The 25,933-nt window shown below is 41.7% G+C and overlaps 1 protein-coding gene across 9 annotated transcripts in view; it reads left to right on the plus strand.

The window, feature by feature from the left end:
* rassf8b (Ras association domain family member 8b) overlaps positions 1-25,933 on the plus strand; it is an 83,474-nt gene that overhangs the window by 7,804 nt on the left and 49,737 nt on the right. For 7 of the 9 annotated variants that reach the window (XM_058078289.1, XM_058078284.1, XM_058078283.1 and 4 more), the window contains exons 3-12: positions 2,810-3,160; positions 3,234-3,709; positions 3,858-3,932; positions 4,958-5,080; positions 5,523-5,658; positions 6,150-6,870; positions 18,863-20,223; positions 21,968-22,019; positions 25,289-25,347; positions 25,429-25,498. In XM_058078289.1, the coding sequence (XP_057934272.1) occupies positions 2,810-3,160; positions 3,234-3,709; positions 3,858-3,932; positions 4,958-5,080; positions 5,523-5,658; positions 6,150-6,250 (1,262 nt within the window). In that variant the 3' untranslated portion in view covers positions 6,251-6,870; positions 18,863-20,223; positions 21,968-22,019; positions 25,289-25,347; positions 25,429-25,498. The remainder of the gene's footprint in view (positions 1-2,809; positions 3,161-3,233; positions 3,710-3,857; positions 3,933-4,957; positions 5,081-5,522; positions 5,659-6,149; positions 6,871-18,862; positions 20,224-21,967; positions 22,020-25,288; positions 25,348-25,428; positions 25,499-25,933) is intronic. The other 2 variants (XM_058078291.1, XM_058078290.1) reach the window with 2 other exon arrangements.

Consider the following 25,933-nt stretch of genomic DNA (forward strand, 5'->3'; position numbering starts at 1 on the left):
AAACGACATCATAAGGGACGGCGGGGGTAATAAGGGACAATTTTCAGGAACATTTTTTTTTGAACGGGCAGCATAGCGGTCTAGTGGTTAGCGCACAGACCTCACAGCTAGGAGACCCGAGTTCAATCCCACCCTCGGCCATGTCTGTGTGGAGTTTGCATGTGTGGGTTTTCTCCGGGTACTCCGGTTTCCTCCCACATTCCAAAAACATGCTAGGTTAATTGGCGACTCCAAATTGTCCATAGGTATGAATGTGAGTGTGAATGGTTGTTTGTCTATATGTGCCCTGTGATTGGCTGGCCACCAGTCCAGGGTGTACCCCGCATCTCTCGCTCAAAGACAGCTGGGATAGGCTCCAGCACCCCCCACGACCCTTGTGGTAAGCGGTAGAAAATGAATGAATGAATGAATTTTGCCCATCGACCAAAATCCTGAACACGATCCCGTCTATCGTCTCGTCTCGTGAGTTGGCTGTTCCATGACACTCGTACTATTAAGTGGACTGAACATGGCCGAAACATATTATGTCTGACACCCTGGAAGTGGGGCTGCACGGTGATCGAGTGGTTAGCGCGCAGACCTTACAGCTAGGACACCATGGTTCAATTCCACCCTCGGCCATCTCTGTGTGGAGTTTGCATGTTCTCCCCGTGCATGCGTGGGTTTTTTCTCTGGGTTCCAAAAACATGCTAGGTTAATTGGTGACTCCAAATTGTCCATAGATATGAGTGTGAATGGTTGTTTGTCTATATGTGCCCTGTGATTGGCTGGCCATCAGTCCAGGGTGTACCCCGCCTCTCGCCCGAAGACAGCTGGGATAGGCTCCAGCACCCCCAGCAACCCTCGTGAGGATAACTGGTAGAAAATTAATGAATTAATTTTTTGAACGATTTGTTCAAGAATATATACTTCTTTGAAAAAAAACCCAACACAAAGCTGCTTCCTGTTTAACATGAAAAGGCGGAATTACATTTAGAACATTTTCCCGAAAATTGTCCCTTTTCACCCCGCCGTCCCTTATAACCCCGTTTTACGATACTCAACTGTATGACAACAGAATTAAACAGATTTACTTGTTGCTAGGCAAAATACAGAGTAGAATTGCTAACTCACAGCAGAGAGGCACTATTCAAATGAAGTTACTCCAAAAATAGATTACAATACATGGTAATGGTAATGGTTTAAGTTCACAGTTCCACATGTCCAAAAGGAGTAGGAAGAAGCAAAGCTTATTAAATCCTACCCCTCCATCTGGTGTTTGTTCACTTCCTGCTTTCCCAATTTAATTTAATTTAATTTAATTTAATTTAATTTGTATATTTATTATATATATATATAAACACTATATTTCATTTTTTAGTCAATTGGATGATTATATACCAAATAAAATAATAAAAAGCCCAAACATTTTTTTTCCCTGCACAATTAAACATTCTTTACACTAGTTGCTAGGCAGAATTGGCATGCACCACGCATCAGAGAAAGGACAGGAAGAGTCGGCAGTCGAGCTAATGAGAATGTTCCATATATGAATCCTACCGCCGCAAGTTAGCAAGTGTTTTTAACACCCCGACGCCCCCTGCAGGGTAAGGCGTTGTACTGCAGGTTCCTCATCCTGTGCGTGTGTGATTGATGATGGGAGGTGTGACAGGTGTGTTGTGTATTGGCCAAGCCTCAAATGGCCCCTGAATGCTCAGCGTTTCTACCCAAGATAGCTTTCATCCCGCTTGTCTTTAACGGTGACTGTAGCAGGACTTATGGGGCTCACTGTGCTTTGTGGAGCCTCTGTCTTTTTGTCCGCGGCCATTTGTGATGAATGTGCTCCTTTTACTGGCACACACACACACACGCAGCTGTGAACCATTGAACCCAGCTCCCTGTGCCCACCTTTTGTTGCGGTGGAATTTCAACCATGATAAAGTCTTTTCTTCTGCATACTGGAAGTGTGGGTGTCACAAAAATGGCTTTTTACTAAACCAGGGGTTCCCAAACTTAACTTATGGTCCACTTGAAAATCTATAAAATGTCCATGACCCACCTTTGTTCTATAAACAGTACAGAGAAAAATGCTGCGTTCTCAGAGCACTTTAATAATAATAATAATAATACATTTAAAAAGAAATATTATAAAAATATTCTTAGTATTATATAATAATAATAAATAATTATTATAATAATATAATACTAATAATAAATTTAAAAATAAATATTAGAAAATATTATTATTATATTGATAATAAATTTAAAAATAAATATTAGAAAATATTATTATATTATTATTCATGTATTATTGACTAATGATAATAATAATAATACATGTAAAAATAATATATTACAAATTAATATATTATGAAATATAAATATTATCAAATAAATATAATATAAAAATAAATATTATACAAATATTATTTTTATTATCATTATTCATGTATTATTCACTAATAATAATAATAATTGTATAATATTTATTTTATTATAATATAATATAATATTATTATTAGTGAATAATACATGAATAATATAATAATAAATATTTTTTTATATTTATTTTTAATTTCTTATTGTTTTTCTTCTAATAATAATAAGATTCTCAATAGGTTATTACTTAGGCCTATAAACATTTTTTTAATTGTGCAATAAATATTTTACAATAAAATAATTTAAAAAGTAATTGCAAAAATGAATCATATTTTTAATGACCTCTCATGGCTCACCTGCAGTATCACCACGACCCACCAGTGGGTCGCGGCCCACACTTTAGGAATCACTGTACTAATCAAATGAATTATACTATTTTATTCTCTCCAAGGCCGCACCGGCAGATACACATTAATTGAGAAATGGCGGGAAACAGAGCGTCACCTGGCCCCCAACGAGAACCCCGTGGTGTCCCTCAACAAGTGGGGGCAGTACGCCAGCGACGTCCAGCTCATCCTCCAGCGGACCGGCCCCTCCGTGAGCGAGCGGCCCAACTCGGACGGTCTGGCTCGCGGGCCCGAGCGCGCCTTCTATCGCCAGAGCCTCCCGCCTTTGGCCAAACTGCGGCCGTCGGCGGCGGACCGCTCGTTGAAGCGCAGGGAGCCCAAACGCAAGTCTTTGACCTTCAGCGGGGGGGCCAGAGGTCTGAGGGAGTTATTTGGGAGAAGCAGAGACACGGAAGGTAGTTAGCTTCCTGCGTTAGCCGAATAGATTCATTAGCATGGCGTGATCTTCCTACCTGTGCTTCTCTGCAGCTAAACAGGCCCAGCAGCGTGGCGTGAGCTTGAACCTGACCCGGGTCCTCGGTGGCGGCAGTGGTGGGGCCTCCGTCCCGGGTAGTCCAGCCCGTGAGCTGGGCCGACTGGTGCAGCTCCAGCGAGACAAACTCCAGGTCCTGGAAAGCCGCCTGCTGGGCTGTGAGGCCGAGCTGCGAGACTGGGAGGAGGCCAGCGAGGTCAGCCAGTGTTGCCTAGCAACCAACTCCACCCCAGCCGCAGTTCTTGTTTATCATGTCATCATTTTCCAGAATGGAAACCTGGAGGAGGAGCTGCTGCTGTTGGAGCAACAGGTGAGGAGGAACGACGCCGAGATGGAGGAGGAGGAATTCTGGCAGAACGAGCTGAGCATCGAACAGGAAAATGAACGCCAACTCCGGCAACAACTTGCCGAGCTGCAGGCCCGCGTACGCGACTGCGAGGGCAAGCTGGCGGAATACTTGGCGCATATACAGGTTAGCTTAGCACGCTAACATCCTGCTTCTTGGACTACAACCTACATGTGGTGGTGTACTTGATGACATCATCTAATTTGCATAATCACCAATGATTTGCATGCAAATAAAAGGGAATTACTCATTTGTACCATTTGTCTCCTGCCAGAGCATGGAGGCCGCCCTGGAGGAGGAATGCCTGCAGCAGGAGGACCAGCTGAGTCACATGATCAATGAGGAGGAGGTATTGAATGCATTAAAATTGTTCATTGTTCATTGTTCGGGAAGTCTCATCATATTTTGAAGAAATAAGCTTGCTAAAATTGCTTGCTAAAATTAAGCAAGGGTTTGAAACCAAGTGGGAAAGAAGGACAAAATAAGACAGCAAAAATGTACCACTTCCGCAAGGAATGGGAGAACTTCTTTCACTATGTGTTTGCCAGTGCAGGTTTATGCAATCAATGTAACATTACTGACACCTAGTGACCGGAATACTACACATGACTTATTTTTACAAATAATAAGACCATAGTGCTGCATGGCGGTCTCACAGCTAGGAGACTAGGGTTCAATTCCACCCTCGGCCATCTCTGTGTGGAGTTTGCATGTTCTCCCCGTGCATGCGTGGGTTTTCTCCGGGTACTCCGGTTTCCTCCCACATTCCAAAAACATGCTAGGTTAATTAGCGACTCCAAATTGTCCATAGGTATGAATGTGAGTGTGAATGGTTGTTTGTCTATATGTGCCCTGTGATTGGCTGGCGACCAGTTCAGGGTGTACCCCGCCTCTTACCCAAAGACAGCTGGGATAGGCTCCAGCAACCCCTGCAACCCTTGTGAGGAAAAGCGGTAGAAAATGAATGAATGAATGAATAAGACCATAGTTAACCATTAAACAGACATTATTTATTACGAAATATGAGAAAAAATGCGATAAGCAAGCAATGGGATGCAGCAAGGGACGACGCTAAATGCATGTTTTAGATGTGAAGTGATGCTAGAAACCACGCAAAACAACATGGAAGAGAATATGTAAATATGAATATGGGCTGGACAAAATGGATCGACCTTTTGCTGCACAAAGGGCACATTTAATCTACATCCTTGAATTTCTTAATGAATAATGCATGAATAATATTGCCTAAATAATATTGCATTTTTTAATCTTATTTAATGCATTAATGTTGAGTACAAAATGTATATATATGCCATACATAAGGTGGCATAAATGGCGTTGTGTGTCTTTTCCCACTAAAATGCTACATTTCAGCTGGAGGCCCAGCTGGGGGAGGTGACCGCCGAGTTGGATGTGCAGAGCCAACACACGGCTCGCCTGGAGAACGGCTGCAGGGCGTTGGAGCGCTCGCTCGGACAGTCCAGCAAGAAACTCCAGGTCCGTGTCCAAACAACAACAACAGCAAACACCACAAAGAAGACGAAGATGCTCGCAGGGGTGTGAAAATCCAATTCCCTCCTTCGCGTTGGAGTGGAACCGTGCAAATCTAAGCTTATTAGGTCGCCAAGTTCATTCTGTGGTTTGCAGGAAGGCTCCAATGGGTCATCTGCTTTGATCAAAGTACTCAATGTACAGATGAGGTCCCACTGGATGGAAGCTAATAATGAGAAAAGGGGAAGGAGGGTGTGGGAGGATATTACAGCATTCTTTCCCTGATTAGCAATGGCTCATAGTCTGCAATCCCTTGCCTGCACTTGCATAACAAGTTCTTTCTTAAATCAGGTTATGTCTTGCAGACGGCTTACTAATTATTATTTAGGCTTGACAGGTACATTTTTAAATCTGCTATATAAATAAAGATGTGTGTTTTGTTTCTCAGGAGAAGGAGCAGGAACTGGAGCAGTTGACCAAAGAGCTTCGACAGGTCAACCTGCAGCAGTTCATTCAGCAGACTGGCACCAAGGTCACAGTGCTCCCCGCTGTGCCCCCCGGCGACGACAACAACAACAACTTTGGCACGTACACAAAACACTTAAAAATGTAAAGATTTAAAGAGGAATTTCATTCAATGTAAACGGTACTTGCTATTTATATCATACATGTGTCAACAGTGCCACCCTGAGGTCATATTGGTTATGACACCCATGCGTACCATATTGCAGTGATTTTTAAACCACTGTGCCGCGAAAAATTGTCAGTTGTGCCGTGAGAAATTATCCAATATCATTTTTTTTAAATGACCATTAATCATTTTATACAAATATTATGTAATTGTCGAGTGTCCGTGGTGTAAAGACTGGCAGAGCAAGGTAATATTGGTCCGTGTGGCAACACGTACCTGATAGCATTGTTCCTCAATTAGACTTAATGGTGCACGCGAGGTGGCTAGCAGTATGCTACATTTTTCCGCCGTGGCCCCCCAACATTTCCTTCTCATAAAACCATAAGTATAATGAAATTATTGCAAATTTGAACCTATAAGTCTTTCTTTGTTTTGTTGCTCCAGAAATGGACTCCGGCTCTTTGAGACGTCTCTTACCCAGCGACCTGCGCTCCCTGCAGAGCACCACCACCTCCAGCCTCAACCCGGAAGGCATCTACGTTTGACCTTTCAACTTTCAAAACACTTGGCAACGGGCTGCGGGGACCTACAACAGCACGCCCCCACCAAATGCCTGAACTCTAGGACACTTATCATCTTTTCTGGGCTGCCTCTCCAAGTTGATGTCAGACACTGCAGGAATGTTTATTTTGTATTATGGGAATGCTAACAACCATCAAAGTAGACAAGATATCAGGATGTCAACAATGCATATGCACGAGCATGCACAAAACCAACCATGTTCATATTTGATTGCCTTAAGCTGATGTGTTTAACGTACACGTCCAGTCAAGTCAAGTCAAGGTAGCCAGCAAATACATCATTTTACATAGAAAAATAATTTAGTAACGGGATTTATTAGCTCAGCTTTGGGCGCCTCCATTTTGTTTGCTGTGTAACTCACGTGAGTAATGGAGGAAAATGGCCGTCTTTAGCTTAACGGCCATTTTTGCTTTGTCATGCCCGAGAGCCTTTAATATCCAATTTTTTTGTTTCAGCCTAACACTTTCTCCTTCATTTTGGAGTGATGAAGACCTCTTTCTAGAGCTGCGGGCTTGAACATTTGCCATCGTCACATCCAGATTGCCCACCAGGTGGTAGCAAAGTCAAGATAATTCGCACTAAAGTAAGTTTTTGCATTTTTTTTTAAATAAGCATAACTTGTAGCGGTAGCTTCGAAAGTGCACCCTAATGTGTAAGCAGGGACTCTGTAGTATTTTTAACTTAAAAAAGATGTCTACTATGAACCAAAGCTAGTGTGGAAAAAAACTTCAAGGAGATATTAGATGAATGTATTTTTTTACGCACCCCACTTGAAAACAGCAAAACTTAGATGTCACCTGCATTGTGGCCTAAATGTATGCATTTGGAGAGACGCCTGCTTGCTCTCTTTATTAGATTACATAGATTTCAGCTAAAAATGAAGGATTATAAAGTAGCGACTGGCTGGAAAAACTGCATGCCTTACTGAGAGGAAACTGTAAATAACATTTCCGTGTCATTCAAATAGACACCATCCATATGCAAAAAAAAAAAAGGTTCATTTTGCTTTGGAAGATGGCAAAAATGAAACCGGGTGTACAGATTTCGCCTGTAATTGATTTCTGTTGTGCCATTTTCAATAAAAATACAAAAAATAAACCATTCCGGTGGTGATTCCCCCCAACAGGATAGGTGGATTAAAGTTATAAGGGTCTAGAAAGTATTACAACCTTTTTTGTTGACTGCCGAAAGCACCAGTGACCCTATACAGATAAAAACAACTTAATTTTTAATGTCTTTTTTTTTTTTTGGACAAAAAGCAGACACAATTTCAACTTTGGAAGAGTTGGGAAAGTTTACCCATCAGTGCGGTCTATAGCCGTCATATTTCAACTTTATAGCTGGGTCAAGGGGGGGCTCTGATTACATCTGTCACCTTTTCACCTTCTCACAAAAAGCTAATCCTGTTGTATAGCATCGGCTGACCCCCCCATTGCTTTGGATTGTTGCACTTTTTAGCAGCCCAATTAAGACTACAAGAGTTGGGACCATAGACCAGTATCAGTGTACCTGGTAGAGTATAAGAATGTGACAGCATCTCCATAGAGAGACATGGAAAACTATAAGATCCATTACCTTTTATTGCATCATGAGGTGGATTGAATTACTGTGTTTACATGAAGATGGATAACTCTGTTGTGTGTGTGTGTGTGTGTGTGTGTGTGTGTAAGGTCTGGCTGCCATTAAATAGCCCCTTGGCCCCTCTCCTGAATCTGTTTACTCTGCACTGGGCATGCGAGTAAACAGATGGGCATCCATGAATTATGGAAATGACGACGGCTTTGATTAACCGGCACGTACTTTTTGTGGGATAAAAGTAACTCGGGAGCTGCCACGGTGTCACTCACTCACTCACGACAAATCTTTGTGTACGTTAAGTACTCCTTTCCGAGTGGGATTCTTGTCTAGATTGAGTGGATACAAGATAATATCACAGAGATTAGTGCTTAAAAGCTTGAGTCCCGTACGTTCTACTCTGGTGGGACGCTGCCATCTGCTGGATTTGGCTGGCTACTGCGTCATTTGGCCCCGATGCAAGTGGACGGTAATGGTGAAGAGTGACGCACGTCCGCACCTTTAATCATATTGTTTCATGTAACTGTGAAAAACAGTAAACAAAACACATTTTAGTCCTTGTCTTTGCCTCCATCTAGTGGATTTGGCGCCTTATTGCAGCGTTTGAACATAATGCAAGTAGACTGTAACCGCGAATTGTGACAATAAATCATTGGAATCATGGATATGAAGACAAACTGCTAAATTTGGCGTGGAAGTTTAGCCCTCAAACTCAAAAAAGCAACAAAATACGCTTCCAAAAATAGCACTTGGTCACTTCTTGACTGGTCTGAGGTCAGGTATTCTACTCTACTTATGTCGTGTACATGTGACTGGTTACTACTACCACTTGAACCCGATGCAAGTTGACTGTCAGAAGGAATGGTGACCACCGTGCTTGATTGCACAATTTAATGGCGCAATTTACCAACAAAAATCATAGTTTAGAACTTTATAAAGTCTATAAAGTGCACTTTTTAGGCAAAGCAGGGGTGTCCAAAAAGATAGGAGGCGTAACAAAGCTGACTTCTGGTTCTGCCTGCCATCTTGGTAGCTAGCTAGGAAGAATGTTTTATGATAAAAAAATAATTATGAACACAGTTAGCCTCACACAACACAACAAAATGGACGCTATATTGTATGCTAATTGGAGAATGAACGTAAATAGAGACAATATTGTGGTCCGGTTAATGGTTTAATTTCATTTGAACATGCATCAGGTTACAATTGAATGCATCACATAATCAGTTCGCAGGTCCGCATGTCCAAAAGGAGTAGGAAGAAGCAAAGCTTATTAAATCCTACCCCTCCATCTGGTACTTTTACAATCAGTAACTGTTACATTTGTTCACTTCCTGCTTTCCTAATATAATAAAAAAAAATTTTTGTTAATTTTTTTACTTTATTTTTTTTTAATTTAATAAAAACATTATTATATATTTTTTATGATATATATATATATATATATATATAAATTTATTTCAAATTTTTTTTTATTTTTTTTTATTTTTTGTCACATACCAAAGTGGTGATATGAGGTGATATGACCATACAATGACATAATATGTACAATAGTAACTGTCAACTGTATAGCGATATATATATATATATAGCACATCATGACTGGTTCATCCTTCATCGTTGTGCATTGTTTGAGGTCCTTACTCAATCCATTCCATAGTTTGATTCCACATACTGAAATGCTATGGCCTTTTAACGTAGTAGTCAGCGTACAGCCTTTCCATCAGTATTGATACACGATGCACAACTAATGACAACAAACAGCCATAGTGGTCTCCATTTATAGATTCAAAACCACTTCTTTAAAGAATATACACTGTTGTTTAACTCGACGTTCATTAATGACGCAACTCATTCCAATTGCTATTTAATTCCGTAATTAGGGCCATCAAATGACGTCGGCTTCTCCAAAAGTGTTCCATCAAAGCTCTCTTTATAAAGTGTTTGATTTTGTTTGGACGGGGCTACCAATTATCTTTGTATTGGCACCGCAATTTGGCAGCGTCTCCATTTACCCGATGAACCCCCCATCGCCACACACACACACACACACACACACACACAGTGTCCCCATCCCCTCACTGTCGTAAATGAAGAGAGACAGCCTTATTCGGTGAGCAGCACGAGAAAGCAATTAAAAAGGAATTAAGGGTGTGCAGGGAGGAATTGGATATGATACCCAACGCCTATTTTAAATGTCAACGTTATTACAGTGTTGTTGTTGTTTCCCATCCCTTTTGGCCGGCGACAGCCCCGTAGTATGCTTCGCCTAATGAAGCAGTCTCAGCAGCCTCGCCTTCTCAAATGTACGGGAAGTCTGGCTCTTTTTTGGAGGGGCACTTCTCATTAGGATCCCACACCTTGCATCGCAAATGTCTCTGTTTGACACCCTTGGCCTAATGGCGCCACGGTGTTATAGATTGATGCCATTGACTTTTTTTAAGCTCATTTGTCATGAAGGATGAGCTGTGATAGACGCTGACATTAGCTAATTGGCTTCTTGATAGCGCCAAAGTGATACAAACACAGCTGAAACTTCATCGGTAATGTGGCGAGCTTTACATGGATTCTATAGGAGAAAGTCATTTTTTTGTTATGTTATAAAAACACAAATAAATTGAATTATTACTAAAGAGGTACAATTACTTTTACTTGTTTAAAGGGAGGGCTACACGGCGGACGAGTGGTTAGCGTGCGGACCTCACAGCTAGGAGACCAGGGTTCAATTCCACTCTCGGCCATCTCTGTGTGGAGTTTGCATGTTCTCCCCGTTCCTCCCACATTCCAAAAACATGCTAGGTTAATTGGTGACTCCAAATTGTCCATAGGTATGAATGTGAGTGTGAATGGTTGTTTGTCTATATGTGCCCTGTGATTGGCTGGCCACCAGTACTCCGGTTTCCTCCCACATTCCAAAAACATGCTAGATTAATTGGCGACTCCAAATTGTCCATATGTATGAATGTGAGTGTGAATGGTTGTTTGTATATATGTGCCCTGTGATTGGCTGGCCACCAGTCCAGGGTGTACCCTGCCTCTCGCCCAAAGCCAGCCAATCACAGGGCACATATAGACAAACAACCATTCACACTCACATTCATACCTATGGACAATTTGGAGTCGCCAATTAACCTAGCATGATTTTGGAATGTGGGAGGAAACCGGAGTACCCGGAGAAAACCCACGCATGCACGGGGAGAACATGCAAACTCCACACAGAGATAGCGAAGGGTGGAATCGAACTCGGGTCTCCTAGCTGTGAGGTCTGCGTGCTAATAGAATCCTGCATCACTGCAACATATTTGTGACTTTTTTTGTGGCCTGTGTCCATCGTGTGAGATGTTGGTCATCAATAATAACTGGCAGGCGGAACAAGGTCATTAATTACAACATCTAGTTGGATAAACCACATTTTAAATGTCAAGCAGGCCCTGCATTGTGTGAGTGCTACCTAAAATCACGCAGTTCCCCTTTTAGAATGTAATTATTTTCCCTCGTCGGCCTGGGAACCTGTATGTACATTTTTAAGACACCAAAAACTCTGATGGACACACCCAAATTTCTACAAGCATAATGATTGGCTGCTGAAGTGCACTTCCTGTTTATTGACACAGGTAATTGATCCAATGCAACACATTTAAAGATGAGTTGAAAATGTATTTGGAAAGACTAGCAGCTGATCTGGGATGTCCACAGTGAATTTGTTTGGCCGTATTCCCATCATGTGCTCTTTTATCCCACTTTGCCAAGAAACCATGTGATGCCAAGGCGCTTCCATGGATTTACACATCCTAAAAAAAAAAAAAAAATACTCAGAGGGAGTTTTGCTGGCATCCCTTTATAGGCTGCGGACATTCTCCGTGCACAGCCACTTGGAGTGTTTGAAGGCACCATCGCGGCAGATGTGCTTGCTTTTTTTTTTTTTTTTTTTTTCCCGGTCAACTAAAACATCATTTTGTGTCCTCAAATTGTACATTTTCAAGAGTTCAAGGAACAACTGGGATTCCTTTTCTTGAAGCCAAACCTGTGTGTGTGTGTGTGTGTGTGTGTGTCTTTCCTTGTCCTTTGTTCTCAACACAATCTGCTTTGTGTGTCACACTTCATCCTGCCGGATAATGGAAGAAGGTGACGGCCGCATCTGAAGTCTGGAGATGAAAGACATCATTTGCAAGACACACACACACACACAAACGCACAATACATGCAGCGATATGGTCACACAACAGCAGCCAAAATACAACATTCGGCTAAACGCTAACCAAAAAGAAGTCTTGTGTATTTATGATGATGTGTGTAGTATAATAGTAACACAACTGCGGCCAAAATGTTTGGCTTTTGGTAATGGTCTAATTTCATTTGAACATGCATCAGATTACAATTGAATGCATCCCATAATCAGTTCACAGTTCCACATGTCCAAAAGGAGTAGGAAGAAGCAAAGCTTATTAAATCCTACCCCTCCATCTGGTACTTTTACAATCAGTAACTGTTACATTTGTTCACTTCCTGCTTTCCTAATATAGTTTAAGTTTTAATTGGGCAGCGGTCGAGTGGTTAGTGCACAGACCTCACAGCTTGGAGACCAGGGTTCAATTCCACCCTCGGCCATCTTTGTGTGGAGTTTCCATGTTCTCCCCGTGCATGTGTGGGTTTTCTCCGGGTACTCCGGTTTCCTCCCACATTCCAAAAACATGCTAGGTTAATTGGCGACTCCAAATTGTCCATAGGTATGAATGTGAGTGTGAATGGTTGTTTGTTTATATGTGCCCTGTGATTGGCTGGCCACCAGTCCAGGGTGTACCCCACCTCTCGCCCAAAGACAGCTGGGATAGGCTCCAGCACCCCCGCAACCCTCATGAGGAAAAGTGGCAGAAAATGAATGAATGAATGAATGAATGAATTTTTAAAATTTTAAATTAAAAAAAATGTTTTTTTTAATTTTGTCACATACCGAAGTACAAGGTGATATGACCATCCAATGACATAATGGGTACCATAGTAAGTGTCAATATAGTGATATATATAGCACATCATGACTGGTTGAAGACTCTTCATCCTTGTATTTAGCAAACATCAACTGCTTGTATTGTTTCTTGAATTGGCTCATCGTTGTGCATTGTTTGAGATCCTTACTCATATTGAATGACCTGAGATCATATTTCTCCTCTCTTGTAGAGAAGTATTGGATGACATTTTTAGCTAATTGGTTATTTTTAGCCTTATGCATTATTTTAGCTGTTTGAAGATGAACTATATCAACAAGTTGAAGTATTTGTGATTTTAGAAATAAGGAGTTAGTATGTTCTCTGTAGGCGGCATTATGAATTATCCTTACTGACCTTTTTTGCAGTACATTTAGCGAGTGAAGATTGCTTTTATAGTTATTAGCCCATATTTCCACACAATAAGTCAGATATGGTAGAACCAGAGAGCAATAAAGAGTGTGGAGTGATTTCTGATTGAGAACAAATTTTGCTTTGTTCAATATTGAAATATTTCTGGCCACCTTATGTTGTATATTTGTAATATGAGGTTTCCGGCTCATATTTTTATCTATTGTGATCCCCAGAAATTTATTTTCCTGGCTTTGCTGGCTTTTAATGGTTATTTATGTAGCGTTATGCGAACACAACAACATTCGCGATGTGAGATTTAATGTCTTAATGTTTACTATATTAACGGTAACACATGCAGCGTTACGGTAGCAGCCAAAATGCTAACCATATTACAGGGAATGCATGCAGCGGTACGCTAACACAACCGCAGCCAAATCAAATGCTAACTGTTTTAATGGTAACGTATGCAGCCAAAATGCGAACCATATTAAGTTCATGAACGCACCATTACAATACTGTTGGACTAAATGCTAATGTTGATACAATCGATGTTATGCTAACATACATTGGGATGCTTTTGAGGAAAATGACTAAAGAATAGAATGCGTTCAGGGCCAGTATGTTCAATGGATGTTCAGTAAGTGTTCCACGATGTCATTTCCAACATTTCCGAACCAATAAATAATAAATAGCTAGCTCATTCTCTTAGCCTACTATTATGCTTTTTTTCTGCATTTAATCGACAGCAAAAACATGTTTTCATGATGAATTCCACAAGCTGGATGCAGTGCGTGCTGTGTGATAATTAATTTGCCCGGTTTGTCTTTACGGGTCCGATAAAGAAAAGCTTTGAGCGCAAACACAACAAAACGCTGACCGCGCTATCTCCCAATTCCCTGCCCACCTCTTTCTTTTGTTTCCTGCGCTCCGCACGGAAGACTTTTTCACCCAATTACGGCGAACATAACCTGCCTGCGCTGATTGAGTTCCTGTAATCTCTTTTCTCCACATCCCCCCCTGCTAGCCTCTGGCGTGCACGCAAGGGGCGAGGGGTACATACAACCCCGCGCACCTTGTCTCTGCGTGCCCTTGAGCGGTAATTGGTCCAATCCCTCCAGAATCTTGACTGGAGGGCACCGAAATCCACAGCACCCGCAATCAGCCGGCTGTCAGTCACTCTGCCAGCTAAACTAAAGCCGGTGGATACCTAACAGGCTGAGATTGGGATTTGGAGTTAGAGAGACATAAATCTTGGAGACAAGTTTGTGCTTGGCCAGGTAGTCGGGCTATTACTGGAGTGGATGACAGCATGCTGCTTCAGGGGAAGCCCGCCATCCAATTTTGGCTGTCGTGAGGAGACACTTTGGGCTATTTCCCCCCCCAAATGTACATAAGTGACATATTGCAGGCCTAAATAGATATTTGACTCGGACTGTAATGTAAACAAATGGGCTGTTTATGCACAATTTCTGTTGAAACGCTCTAAATTTGACCAGTTTTAATAACAAATACAAAAATATGCACCCGTCTGGATGGAAATTACCAAAATATTCGATCTGTATGTTAAGTACCCAGACAAGGATACAGGCATTGCAGCATTTTTTATTTAGGGGTCTCAAACACGCGGCCCGCGGGTCAAATGTGGCCCGCAGGACACTAGTTTGAGGCCCCCGCCTTGATATGACAGTTTAATGTTTGATATGGATGCTGTATGCTATCATGTACCCAGAAAAAAATATTACGTTTGATTAATGTTCATGTTAAAGGTTAAATAACTGTTAATAGTTATCCTCCCTATCCGTGTGGAAGTGGTAAGTTTTTGGCTATTTAAGTTTAAAGGAAATAACTTGAAGGCTACCGTTTAGGTCGCTAGCTCTCTAGTTTGCGAGTTAGCATGTGTCTCAAGACCCCGCAGTTGCGCAATATGTTAGAAGTATAAATGTGACTATAGTCGTGTTTTGTCATGTCTACAGGGCTCTAATAATACTTTGTTCATTTTAATCTGAAAAAAAATAATTTTTTTAGTTTTTATTATTTGCCGTTTTATTATTATTATTATATTTATTTATTACTGATTGATTGATTTTCTTTATTCTTGATTTGTTTATTTATTTTTCATCTTATTTTGTGCAGAAAAATAAAAATTAAGATATTTGAGAACAGTGGAATGTTTTATCAGAGCTTTTATGGTAGAAAATCGGAACCAAAGCACTGAAAAAGTTTGTATATTTTTCTGTTTTTAATAAATGCATTTTTTTTTTGGAAAACCTGATGCGGCCTAGCCTTGCCCAGACCCTAGCTCCAGTGGCCCCCAAGTAAATTGAGTTTGAGACCCCTGCTCCATAGGGACCAGAGATTCATAGGTTGTCATGTTTTAAGCCCCAGTTATTGGCTTTTATATGCAACTTTTAAGCGAATGGTAATTCCCTGTGTGTTAAAACATTGATCTTAGCGTTGAGTTATAAAGCTAACTATAATCAACTGTGTTTTGATTTGCCACCTAAATGCATTTGTTTGTAATGCAAATTCAAATATCTATTGCCCAAAGGTAGTGCAAAATGCAGATTGTTTAATAGCAATCTTTTTTTTTTTTACCCATTACTATCTGCTCCAAGGAGGATTTTGTTTCTCAACATTTGTTTAGATAAAGGTTTTTGTCACTTTTCTTATGAATAATGCATGATTTCTAATGAATAAATTCTATGAAGGGGCACAATTTGGTGCTGATCCAAGGTGGCTGACGATCCATCCTTGTTTTGTTTGCCTAGTTCGGGGCTGTTAAGGCTTTAATATTCCACAAAGTAGCTGCCAAAAATACCCATCTCTGCTTGTAAAGAAACTATTATGGTCAAGGGTGAGAATTAATCTGCAAAAGCATCCCGCTGCACATATATTCCTACAACCTCTGGCATCCACGCTGCAGAAACACATCTTTAATCACAACTCTAAATCTGCACCTGCAGGCCCACGCGTGGCCACGCTGACCTTGCTGGCGGGGTCCACACACACACAAGCACGCACGCACGCCGATCGATGGCCAATGAAAAAGTTCACTTGCCGCATCATTCATCACACCGGAAGCACGGTGCCTGACGATAATCCCTTCCAACGGTGATTAATTCAGCCAAATAATGATCTGCGCCGACACAAGCATCCCCTTTCCTCACGGAGACACATTTGAGAAGGTGGAACAGTGTGGTAGCTAAAGCAGATGGATAGCCTCGTCGCATCGTAAATAACGCCGCCTTTACCAGGATGCTAGCTAGCGGCTAACAGCAGATATATTTCGCTATTATCAAACTGTTAAGTGACTCATGAATACAATTCAGTTTTTCCAAGCTAAATCTTGCTTCGGTTCTCGTGTCCTATCTCATAACAAATATATTTTACTCTTTGGCATGTTGAATATTGTGGTCTTAAAGGGGACCTATTATGCTTTTTCCACTTTTCTGACCTATAAATGTCGTTAGAATGTTGTATTCATGTGTTAAACCATGCCAAAGTTTCAGATAATGAGGTTAGCGCATTTGGAAGTGAGTCCTAAAAGAAGTTTGGGATGACTCAAAACACTCAGTTTCCAAAGGCGTGGTAAAACTGGCCCTTTGTGATGTCACAGAGGGGCAGACTTCCTTATATGGGCATGGGCCAGTAGGCAGCTGGACTAGCCAGCCAACAGTGTGGTAGCTAAAGCAGATGGATAGCCTTGTTGCATCGTAAATAACGCCGCCTTTACCCGGATGCTAGCTAGCGGCTAGCAGCAGATATATTTTGCTATTATCAAACTGTTAAGTGACCCATGAATGCAATTCAGTTTTGCCAAGCAAAATCTTGCTTCGGTCCTTGTATACGGTCTCATAACAAATATTATTTTACTCTTTGGCATGTTGAATCTTGTGGTCTTCTGACCTATAAATGTAGTTAGAATGTTGTATTTATGTGTTAAACCATGCCAAAGTTTCAGATAATGATGTTAGCGCATTTGGAAGTGAGCCCTAAAAGAAGTTTGAGATGACTGAAAACGCTCAGTTTCCAAAGGCGGGGTAAAACTGGCCCTTTGTGATGTCACAGAGGGGCAGACTTCCTTATATGGGCGTGTGTGTAAGCAGCTCTGCTCTACAGTTTACTTGTTAGCAAAGCTACATTTGTTTACAATTCCTAACGATGCAACCATCAGGCACAAGTGGTTGGAGTTTCGGATTCCCTGATTCACACTGGACTGTTTTGTGAACATGGGCCACTAGGCAGCTGGACTAGCTAGCGCCTTGCCAACGTTACTCGTGCGGACTGAGCAAGCAGTAAGTAACAATTTATCAAAGTCCTAACTGTGTTTATTTTGTCTAGGTAGCGGAGTTGCTAATAGCTGTTTCCCACTACAATTAGTGGCCATATTTGGTTAGCAATGCTGTAGAAAGACGATAAAAACGCTAAAATGCTAAAGCTACTTACCATTGAGAGCGTCTCTACTTTCGGGATCTAACACATATGACATTTTAAAAAGATAAATCGCCGTTTATTATCAACTCTTATACCGTTTTTCAACTCTGATAGTTTGTGGCACAAACTGGAAGTGTGACCAATCATAGCAGAGTGGGCGTGCCTGGAGGCATACCATTGATGGAGTACTTAAAATAGATGTTTTTCGCGGGGACCATGAAATCCAAAAGAAATACAGCTGAATAGGTGCAGATTCTGGAAGAACTGGAAAGCATTCTGTGCTGGTTATTGTGTGTCGCTGCTCTATAGGAGTCCACAACTCAATCTTATGTATCATGTCATGTGGTGACACCAGTATAGTCATGTAGGAAGCGTGACCAATCATAGCAGAGTGGGCGTGCCTGGAGGCGGACCGTTGGTGGAGTACTTAAACTAGATGTTTTTCGCGGGGACCATGAAATCCAAAAGAAATACAGCTGAATAGGTGCAGATTCTGGAAGAACTGGAAAGCATTCTATGCTGGTTATTGTGCGTCGCTGCTCTATAGGAGTCCACAACTCAATACAAAGGGCTAAAAATGAGCATCTTATGTATCATGTCATCATGTGACACCCGTATAGTCAGGTATTTATACATTTTTGTGTTTTCTGTGGAATCAAGGAAGGATTTTAACTAAAAATCAGTGACTTTTCAGTGTCGTGAATGCTGATTTGCGAATATGTGAGGATCCACTTTTAGCCCTCACACAAGGTTTTATCGTGTTAAAGCTATGACTGTCAGATCCCATTTACAATGCAATCCATCCAGGAGCTGCAGGAGAAACCATCAGGAGTCATGAGGATTTGTTCTCAGGGGACCTTGAGTGACTTAACTACATTCTGTTCCAAACCGACTCGGCAGCAGAATGGATAATATTCTGTCTGCATGTCGTGCATGAGGAGGAGGTTTTCCAGCATCTCCTCCACCTGCTGAGTAGCGCCGGCATTAATATTCAGATTGATCACATCCTATGATTTATCTCTGCACAAGTGGCCGCCCTGTTGTTTGATGAGCGTGATAATTATGTCAGCCATATGCCGCTCCCTCTAAAGCACCTGATCTGAACCCAACATGAGGCGGGAGCGGTGTCGAGCCCAAAGACAAAGCATCTTCATTGACATTCTCTTTGTTCATTATTTGCTGCACTTTTTTTTTTTTACTCATCCTCCTCATCTATTGCCATTCCTCCAGCTCCCTACTCCTGGATCCCCATTCTCGCCTCCAACCCCCACCCTGGTTCACTTGATGATGTGGAGCCGGAGTCGGGGAAAGTGTCACTATGGAAACAGGGGCAGAGGCAGCGGCGGGAAGGAAAAAAGGAAAAAGAGAGATAAAAACACCATGCTGTGGAATCCACCAGCGGTCATCTGGCATGCAGATCGGAGTGAATATTTGGGAGGTAACGCCTGATTTTTACACTCTAAAGCAAGGAGAGGCACAGCTGGCAGCTTTATTATTATATTTTTTTTTACCCAAAGCACTTTGCTAAACCTTAAGTGCCTCAGTCTTTCTCATTTTTTTTTTTTTAAATTTGAGTACCACTCCTCTGCTTATCAGATGCTAAACCTCTTTTTGCACTTTGCACATCTTGCACTGTCAAATGATTTAAAAAAAAAATAAAAAAACACTCCAGGGACAATTCAACAATAAAACAAAACCCATTAGAATGAAGAAAACATGCTCTTTATGTGTATGATTCACATTTAAATATGTTTAATGTACAATATACAGTATGTATGAAATATATTTTAGCGTATTAAATCCCTCAAATTTGAATATATTTCTTCATATTTATATTGCACAATTCAAAATGTCCGAAAAGGAGTAGAAACAGAGCCCAACCCCTTCTACATATGTCTATATAATAATAATATATAATATAATAATAATATAGTATAATAATAATTATATATTATTCATTCATTCATTTTCTACCGCTTTTCCTCACGAGGGTCGCGGGGGTGCTGGAGCCTATCCCAGCTGTCTTCGGGCGAGAGGCGGGGTAATTATATATTATATATTATACAATTAAAAAATAATAATAATTAAAAAAATAAAAATAAATATTATAATTAATAATTAAATATAATAATATAATAATAATAATATAAAATAATAATAATAATTCAGTGACACTGTTTGTTGTTTGCTTCCATTTTCTACTATTTTTTTTTCAAATGTAATTTATATACTAATTAAAATGACCTGTCGAGCAAATATGCAAATAATGTCAAAATCATATTTTAGATGCCGTATTAATGATACATCACAATTTATGCATGACAAAAGTAACAGTGAGGAGTTTGAGGAGTTGGGCGGTGTCGGATGAGAGAAAGATGGGGGATGCGGGTTAGGAAAGGGGAGGAGTAAAAAAAAAAAAAAAAAAAGAGGGAGGAGGGAGAAGGGAGGTTTGATAGTGAGCCGGGGAGCAGAGCTCGAACCAGAAGCAAGGAGGTGTCGATGAAGGAGCACCTCTAACTCCTCCTCAGACTCCGCCGTGACAAGTCCCGCCTCCATCACTCTGAACTTGAAAGCCAGAAGTGCGCTCTGAGGTACGTTCTGCACCCCCCCACTTCTCTTTGTATCAGAACAATGTAGCATCACTCTAGTAGCTCTTTTTAGATTTTATATTTCCAAAACTTTGCATTAATATTATTGTTCCGCTGATCTGCCTTCATTTGCATGTTTCCATTTGATGTATTTCTTCATGTGTGCTTATAGTATTTAGTCCACTTCAAATGTGATTATCTGCTCGCTATCCGTGCTCCACTCTCTTCATTAGCGGCGTTAAGGGCGCTGTAACGTTATCAGCCGCATCGATCGGCTAACATGGTCCCGCGGAGGCAATCATCTCCACCTGTGGGACCTCTGTGCTCTTTGTGCACCCACACGAAGAGTGTGTAGTAATTGAGTGGACTAGCGCTGTGTCTTTGTATGATGTCATCACACTGACTGGACCCCCCCAATGTAGTATATAATGTAGTATCCTGGGTAGACACTCAACGTCAAATCTGTATGACTTGAGTACGATGATTGGTGTTGCAACGCGGGGAGGGGAGGAGGGGATATCTGAAGTCGGACCGTAACGAACACTTGATGCCCCCACACTCGATGCATGTATTCATTGCCCGCCTGTGGCAGCATCTGTGCCGTGCGAGTGGACTGGCAAAGAAAGTGTACAGAGATCAATGCGAGCAGCTGTTCTCCGCACTTCAAACGACGCCGCGTTTGTCGGGGAGCAGCAGCAGCAGCAGCCGCCGCTCTGACAGGGCCGTTCGAAGCAAGGGAATCAAAGGCTAATGAGACAGTCATCGCGCAAACGCACCCGGCAGAACCATGAATATTGATACGGCTCAGGAGAGGGATGGGTGCCGCCGTGGGTGTTTGGTGGGGGCGGGGGGGGCTATATGTTGGAAGAACTTAAAAGGGATATGCGGTCGGTTTCACTGATGGTTTTCTCAGGGGGTTTACACAATTCAAATATGGCGACTTCTTACTTGGAGTAGCAACCAATGAACGCATAGAGATTATTACATCATTAGGTACTTTTTACTGGTTTTCCGACTTTTCCATCCCTATTATCGTCCTCCCTGCCTTATTTACGAAGTGTCTGGACTCAAATACTGACTTACTTTAAGCAGTGAGTCCAAGTACCCCAAAAGAGGCCAAACTCGGGAAGCCACCATCAATCTCCAAGTAGCGTTGAATATCTCATCTCAAACTACACCCGCTGTCACCGGGCAGACAAACACGGCATTAAAAAAAGCAAGACAGGTACAACATCAGTCAGGTGGGGGGGGGGAAGACCGATGAGGCAGGAAGACCATCCTCTGGTACGTCGGCAAATGTGCTTCCATCTCGACTCCCGGCTCGTAAATCAAACCCTCTGCCCTCTGGGGCCTATCTTCCATTCGCAGAAACCTTGACGGCGCGGCGTGGCGTGTTCTTCGGCGTGTGACGGCAGCTATCGATCTGTCTATCGCGTGGGATGAGTTTGTCAGAGCGGGGATTTCAACCGTCTGAGCACGGTCGCTGGAGTGTGGCGTCTGTAGGCGAAGAGCGAAGACTTCGGTCTTAATGCCAAGTCGAGGCATCTGTCAGTAGCGTTTGACTAGAATAAGATCCAGAGGAGAGGATGTTGGCCTTTTTGCGCGGTACATGCTGGGAAAACCGACGCTCTTAACTTAGTGCTTAGCTTCGCGTTCTGTCGAGAAGCTGCTCATTTTAAGACCATAACCTGTATGACTTTTATGTAAAAAAAAAATGACTCGTCTTTATCATTTTTTTTTTCAACAGCGGGTGCCATTGTCTTCGCATAAGCGCCACCTCCGCTGATTAAAGGACTCTGGTAAGTACTGATAATGTATTAGAAGTGCAGTATAGCAGTTTTCAGGTATTTGCAAGAAACCGTATCCATAAATCCGCATTTTTATGCAGATTAACGATCCGGAAGCACCTGTTAGTCACAGTCCATTATCTTTGCCACTGTAGCTAGCGGGTTATGTCGGCGGGGGGCCGGTATTTAAATCAAATGCAATTTCCAGTAATTTTTTAAAAGCAGTTGTAAAAGTTAAAAGTGGCGCAGTAATGGATTTACAATCCTATTCCCAGCACTAAAGGGTAGCTCGCAGTGACAAAAAAAAAAAAAAAAAGGAGACCAGTTGAATTATTCAGTCGAGCTAGCGCTGTCCTTTTAACCGCCAATTGGGGGAGGGTTTGGTGGCAATCAAAGACAGCTGATCTGCTGCTGCCATTTTGATTTCAAGAGGGGAATAAATTGCAAAGAAACGAAAACAACCCCAAATATAGCACACGCTATCAATCTTCCCGCAAGGTTATTATTAGCAGGGGGTCTCAAACTCAATTTACTTGGGGGCCACTGGAGCTCGGGTCTGGGTGAGACTGGGCCACATCAGGTTTTAAAAAAAAAACCAAAAAAAAAACCCCCCAAAATTAAAAAAACTTCGCTTTGGTTCCAATTTTCTACAAGAAAAGCTCTGATAAAACATTCCACTGTTCTCAAATATCTTAATTTTTATTTTTCTACACAAAATAAGATGAAAAATAAATAATTTATACTTTTTTTATTTACAACATATTGCGCAATTGCAGGGTCTTGAGACACATGCTAACTCGCAAACTAGAGAGCTAGCGACCTAAACGGTAGCCTTCAAGTTATTTCCTTTAAACTTAAATAGCCAAAAACTTACCACTTCCACACGGATAGGGAGGATAACTATTAAGAGTTATTTAACCTTTAACATGAACATTAATCAAACGTAATAATTTTTTCTGGGTACATGATACCATACAGCATCCATATCAAACTTGCGCGGGCCGCACTAACATTAAACTTTCATATCAAGGCGGGGGCCTCAAACTAGTGTTGTGCGGGCCACATTTGGCCCGCGGGCCACGTGTTTGAGACCCCTGATTTACAACATATCGCGCAACTGCAGGGTGTTGAGACACATGCTAACTTGCAAACTAGAGAGCTATAGCGACCTAAACGGTAGCCTCCAAGTTATTTCCTTTAAACTTAAAAAGCCAAAAACTAACCACTTCCACACGGATAGGGAGGATAACTATTAACAGTTATTTAACCTTTAACATGAACATTAAACAAACGTAATATTTTTTTTCTGGGTACATGATACCATACAGCATCCATATCAAACATTAAACTTTCATATCAAGGCGGGGGCCTCAAACTAGTATCCTGCGGGCCACATTTGGCCTGCGGGCCGCGTGTTTGAGACCCCTGCTATGGAGTGTAAATAAAAAAAATGCTGCAATGCCTGTATTCTTGTCTGGGTACTTAACATACAGATCGAATATTTCGGTCATTTCCATCATTTCCATTCCTTTAAACTTAAATAGCCAAAAACTTACCACTTCCACACGGATAGGGAGGATAACTATTAAGAGTTATTTAACCTTTAACATGAACATTAATCAAACGTCATAATTTTTTCTGGGTACATGATACCATACAGCATCCATATCAAACTTGCGCGGGCCGCACTAACATTCAACTTTCATATCAAGGCGGGGGCCTCAAACTAGTGTCCCGCGGGCCACATGTTTGAGACCGCTGATTTACAACATATCGCGCAACTGCAGGGTGTTGAGACACATGCTAACTTGCAAACAAGAGAGCTATAGCGACCTAAACGGTAGCCTCCAAGTTATTTCCTTTAAACTTAAAAAGCCAAAAACTAACCACTTCCACACGGATAGGGAGGATAACTATTAACAGTTATTTAACCTTTAACATGAACATTAATCAAACGTAATATTTTTTTTCTGGGTACATGATACCATACAGCATCCATATCAAACATTAAACTTTCATATCAAGGCGGGGGCCTCAAACTAGTATCCTGCGGGCCACATTTGGCCTGCGGGCCGCGTGTTTGAGACCCCTGCTATGGAGTGTAAATGAAAAAATGCTGCAATGCCTGTATTCTTGTCTGGGTACTTAACATACAGATCGAATATTTCGGTCATTTCCATCATTTCCATTCCTTTAAACTTAAATAGCCAAAAACTTACCACTTCCACACGGATAGGGAGGATAACTATTAACAGTTATTTAACCTTTAACATGAACATTAATCAAACGTCATAATTTTTTTCTGGGTACATGATACCATACAGCATCCATATCAAACTTGCGCGGGCCGCACTAACATTAAACTATCATATCAAGGCGGGGGCCTCAAACTAGTGTCCTGCGGGCCACGTGTTTGAGACCCCTGATTTACAACATATCGCGCAATTGCAGGGTCTTGAGACACATGCTAACTCGCAAACTAGAGAGCTATAGCGACCTAAACGGTAGCCTTCAAGTTATTTCCTTTAAACTTAAAAAGCCAAAAACTTACCACTTCCACACGGATAGGGAGGATAACTATTAACAGTTATTGAACCTTTAACATGAACATTAATCAAATGTAATATTTTTTTCTGGGTACATGATACCATACAGCATCCATATCAACATTAAACTTTCATATCAAGGCGGGGGCCTCAAACTAGTGTCCTGCGGGCCACATTTGGCCCACGGGCCGCATGTTTGAGACCCCTGTTATTAGGAATCAGAATATCATTATATTTACCGGCAATGGCTGAAAACTCTGTTACAAAGGAACAATAACTCCCAGTCACTCAATGTCTCGAGAGAAATGCAAATATATTGACGTCGGCGCTAATGTTGCGCCACCGTGTCGCCGCTGTCTGCGCTTTTCTTTGTCCTCGGGCGCTTTCACAGCATTTCTTCATCTTGTTTCCCGAGCCCAGTTTGTGAAACTCAAGCGGCACTGCATGCAAGAGCTCTCTCCCACTCAACCTCCCGGCCTGCTGAGAGCGCTTGAAAGCAATTTTCTTTTAATCAAGTTCACTATAAAGGCCCTTCTGATGCCAGCCGCGGCAACACAAGCGAACTACGTTGATTTGCCGATGAGCGTTTTGTATAAAATACTGTGTACCCACATAATGAGAATTCTCTGCAGTTTATTGCGCTCTCAGACAGATATGAAAATGAAGGCGGATCTTTTTGGGAAATTGGATTTCACATAACAGAGGGGCTCATTTTTCAACTTCTTTCAACTACAGGAAGCGGTCTTGCTGCGACGCCGGTTCCACGTACTTGGGTCGTCATGTGCGCCAACAAAGTAAGATTCATTATTAAATGTCACCGAACATTACATAAAACTTTGTGTTTCTTCAATAATGTTGCAATTTTCATCCATTAGGTACGGGCGTTGCGATGAAACACGACAACAACCAAGAACCGACAACCTCTGAGAAGACCAGGACCCACAGGTGGGCCGACCGCCCTTACTGGCTCGTCTTAATACTAAAAAAAAATGATACATAGCAGTTCAGATGAGCCATTATAGACCGGGAGCGGTTTTTGACAAGACAAATGATCCTTTACGGGATTTATTATGTTTTATAGCAAGAGTCTTCCCGTCTTGTATTCATTACATCGTAAATCCAAGCTTTCCCCGTTCAATATCTGTACGTGTGTGAAAACATACATTTATTATTCATTTCGGCTCTATGTGCACAGTGGACTGAAAGGTCACACTGAAAAAGTGCATCCTCCCCTGCAGGACTTAAGGGGGACAGTTTTTCTATGCATTTTAAAGTGGTACAAACATAGACAGTCAAGAATCCGCACTTTTCACTTCTGCTGCGCTGATCCCAAAGCGTGAAAAGCTGGGGGATGAATGCAAAAACTGAGGGTGTATAAAC

Source organism: Doryrhamphus excisus, chromosome 7 (genome assembly GCF_030265055.1).
Source record: "Doryrhamphus excisus isolate RoL2022-K1 chromosome 7, RoL_Dexc_1.0, whole genome shotgun sequence".
NCBI classification, from domain to species: domain Eukaryota; kingdom Metazoa; phylum Chordata; class Actinopteri; order Syngnathiformes; family Syngnathidae; genus Doryrhamphus; species Doryrhamphus excisus.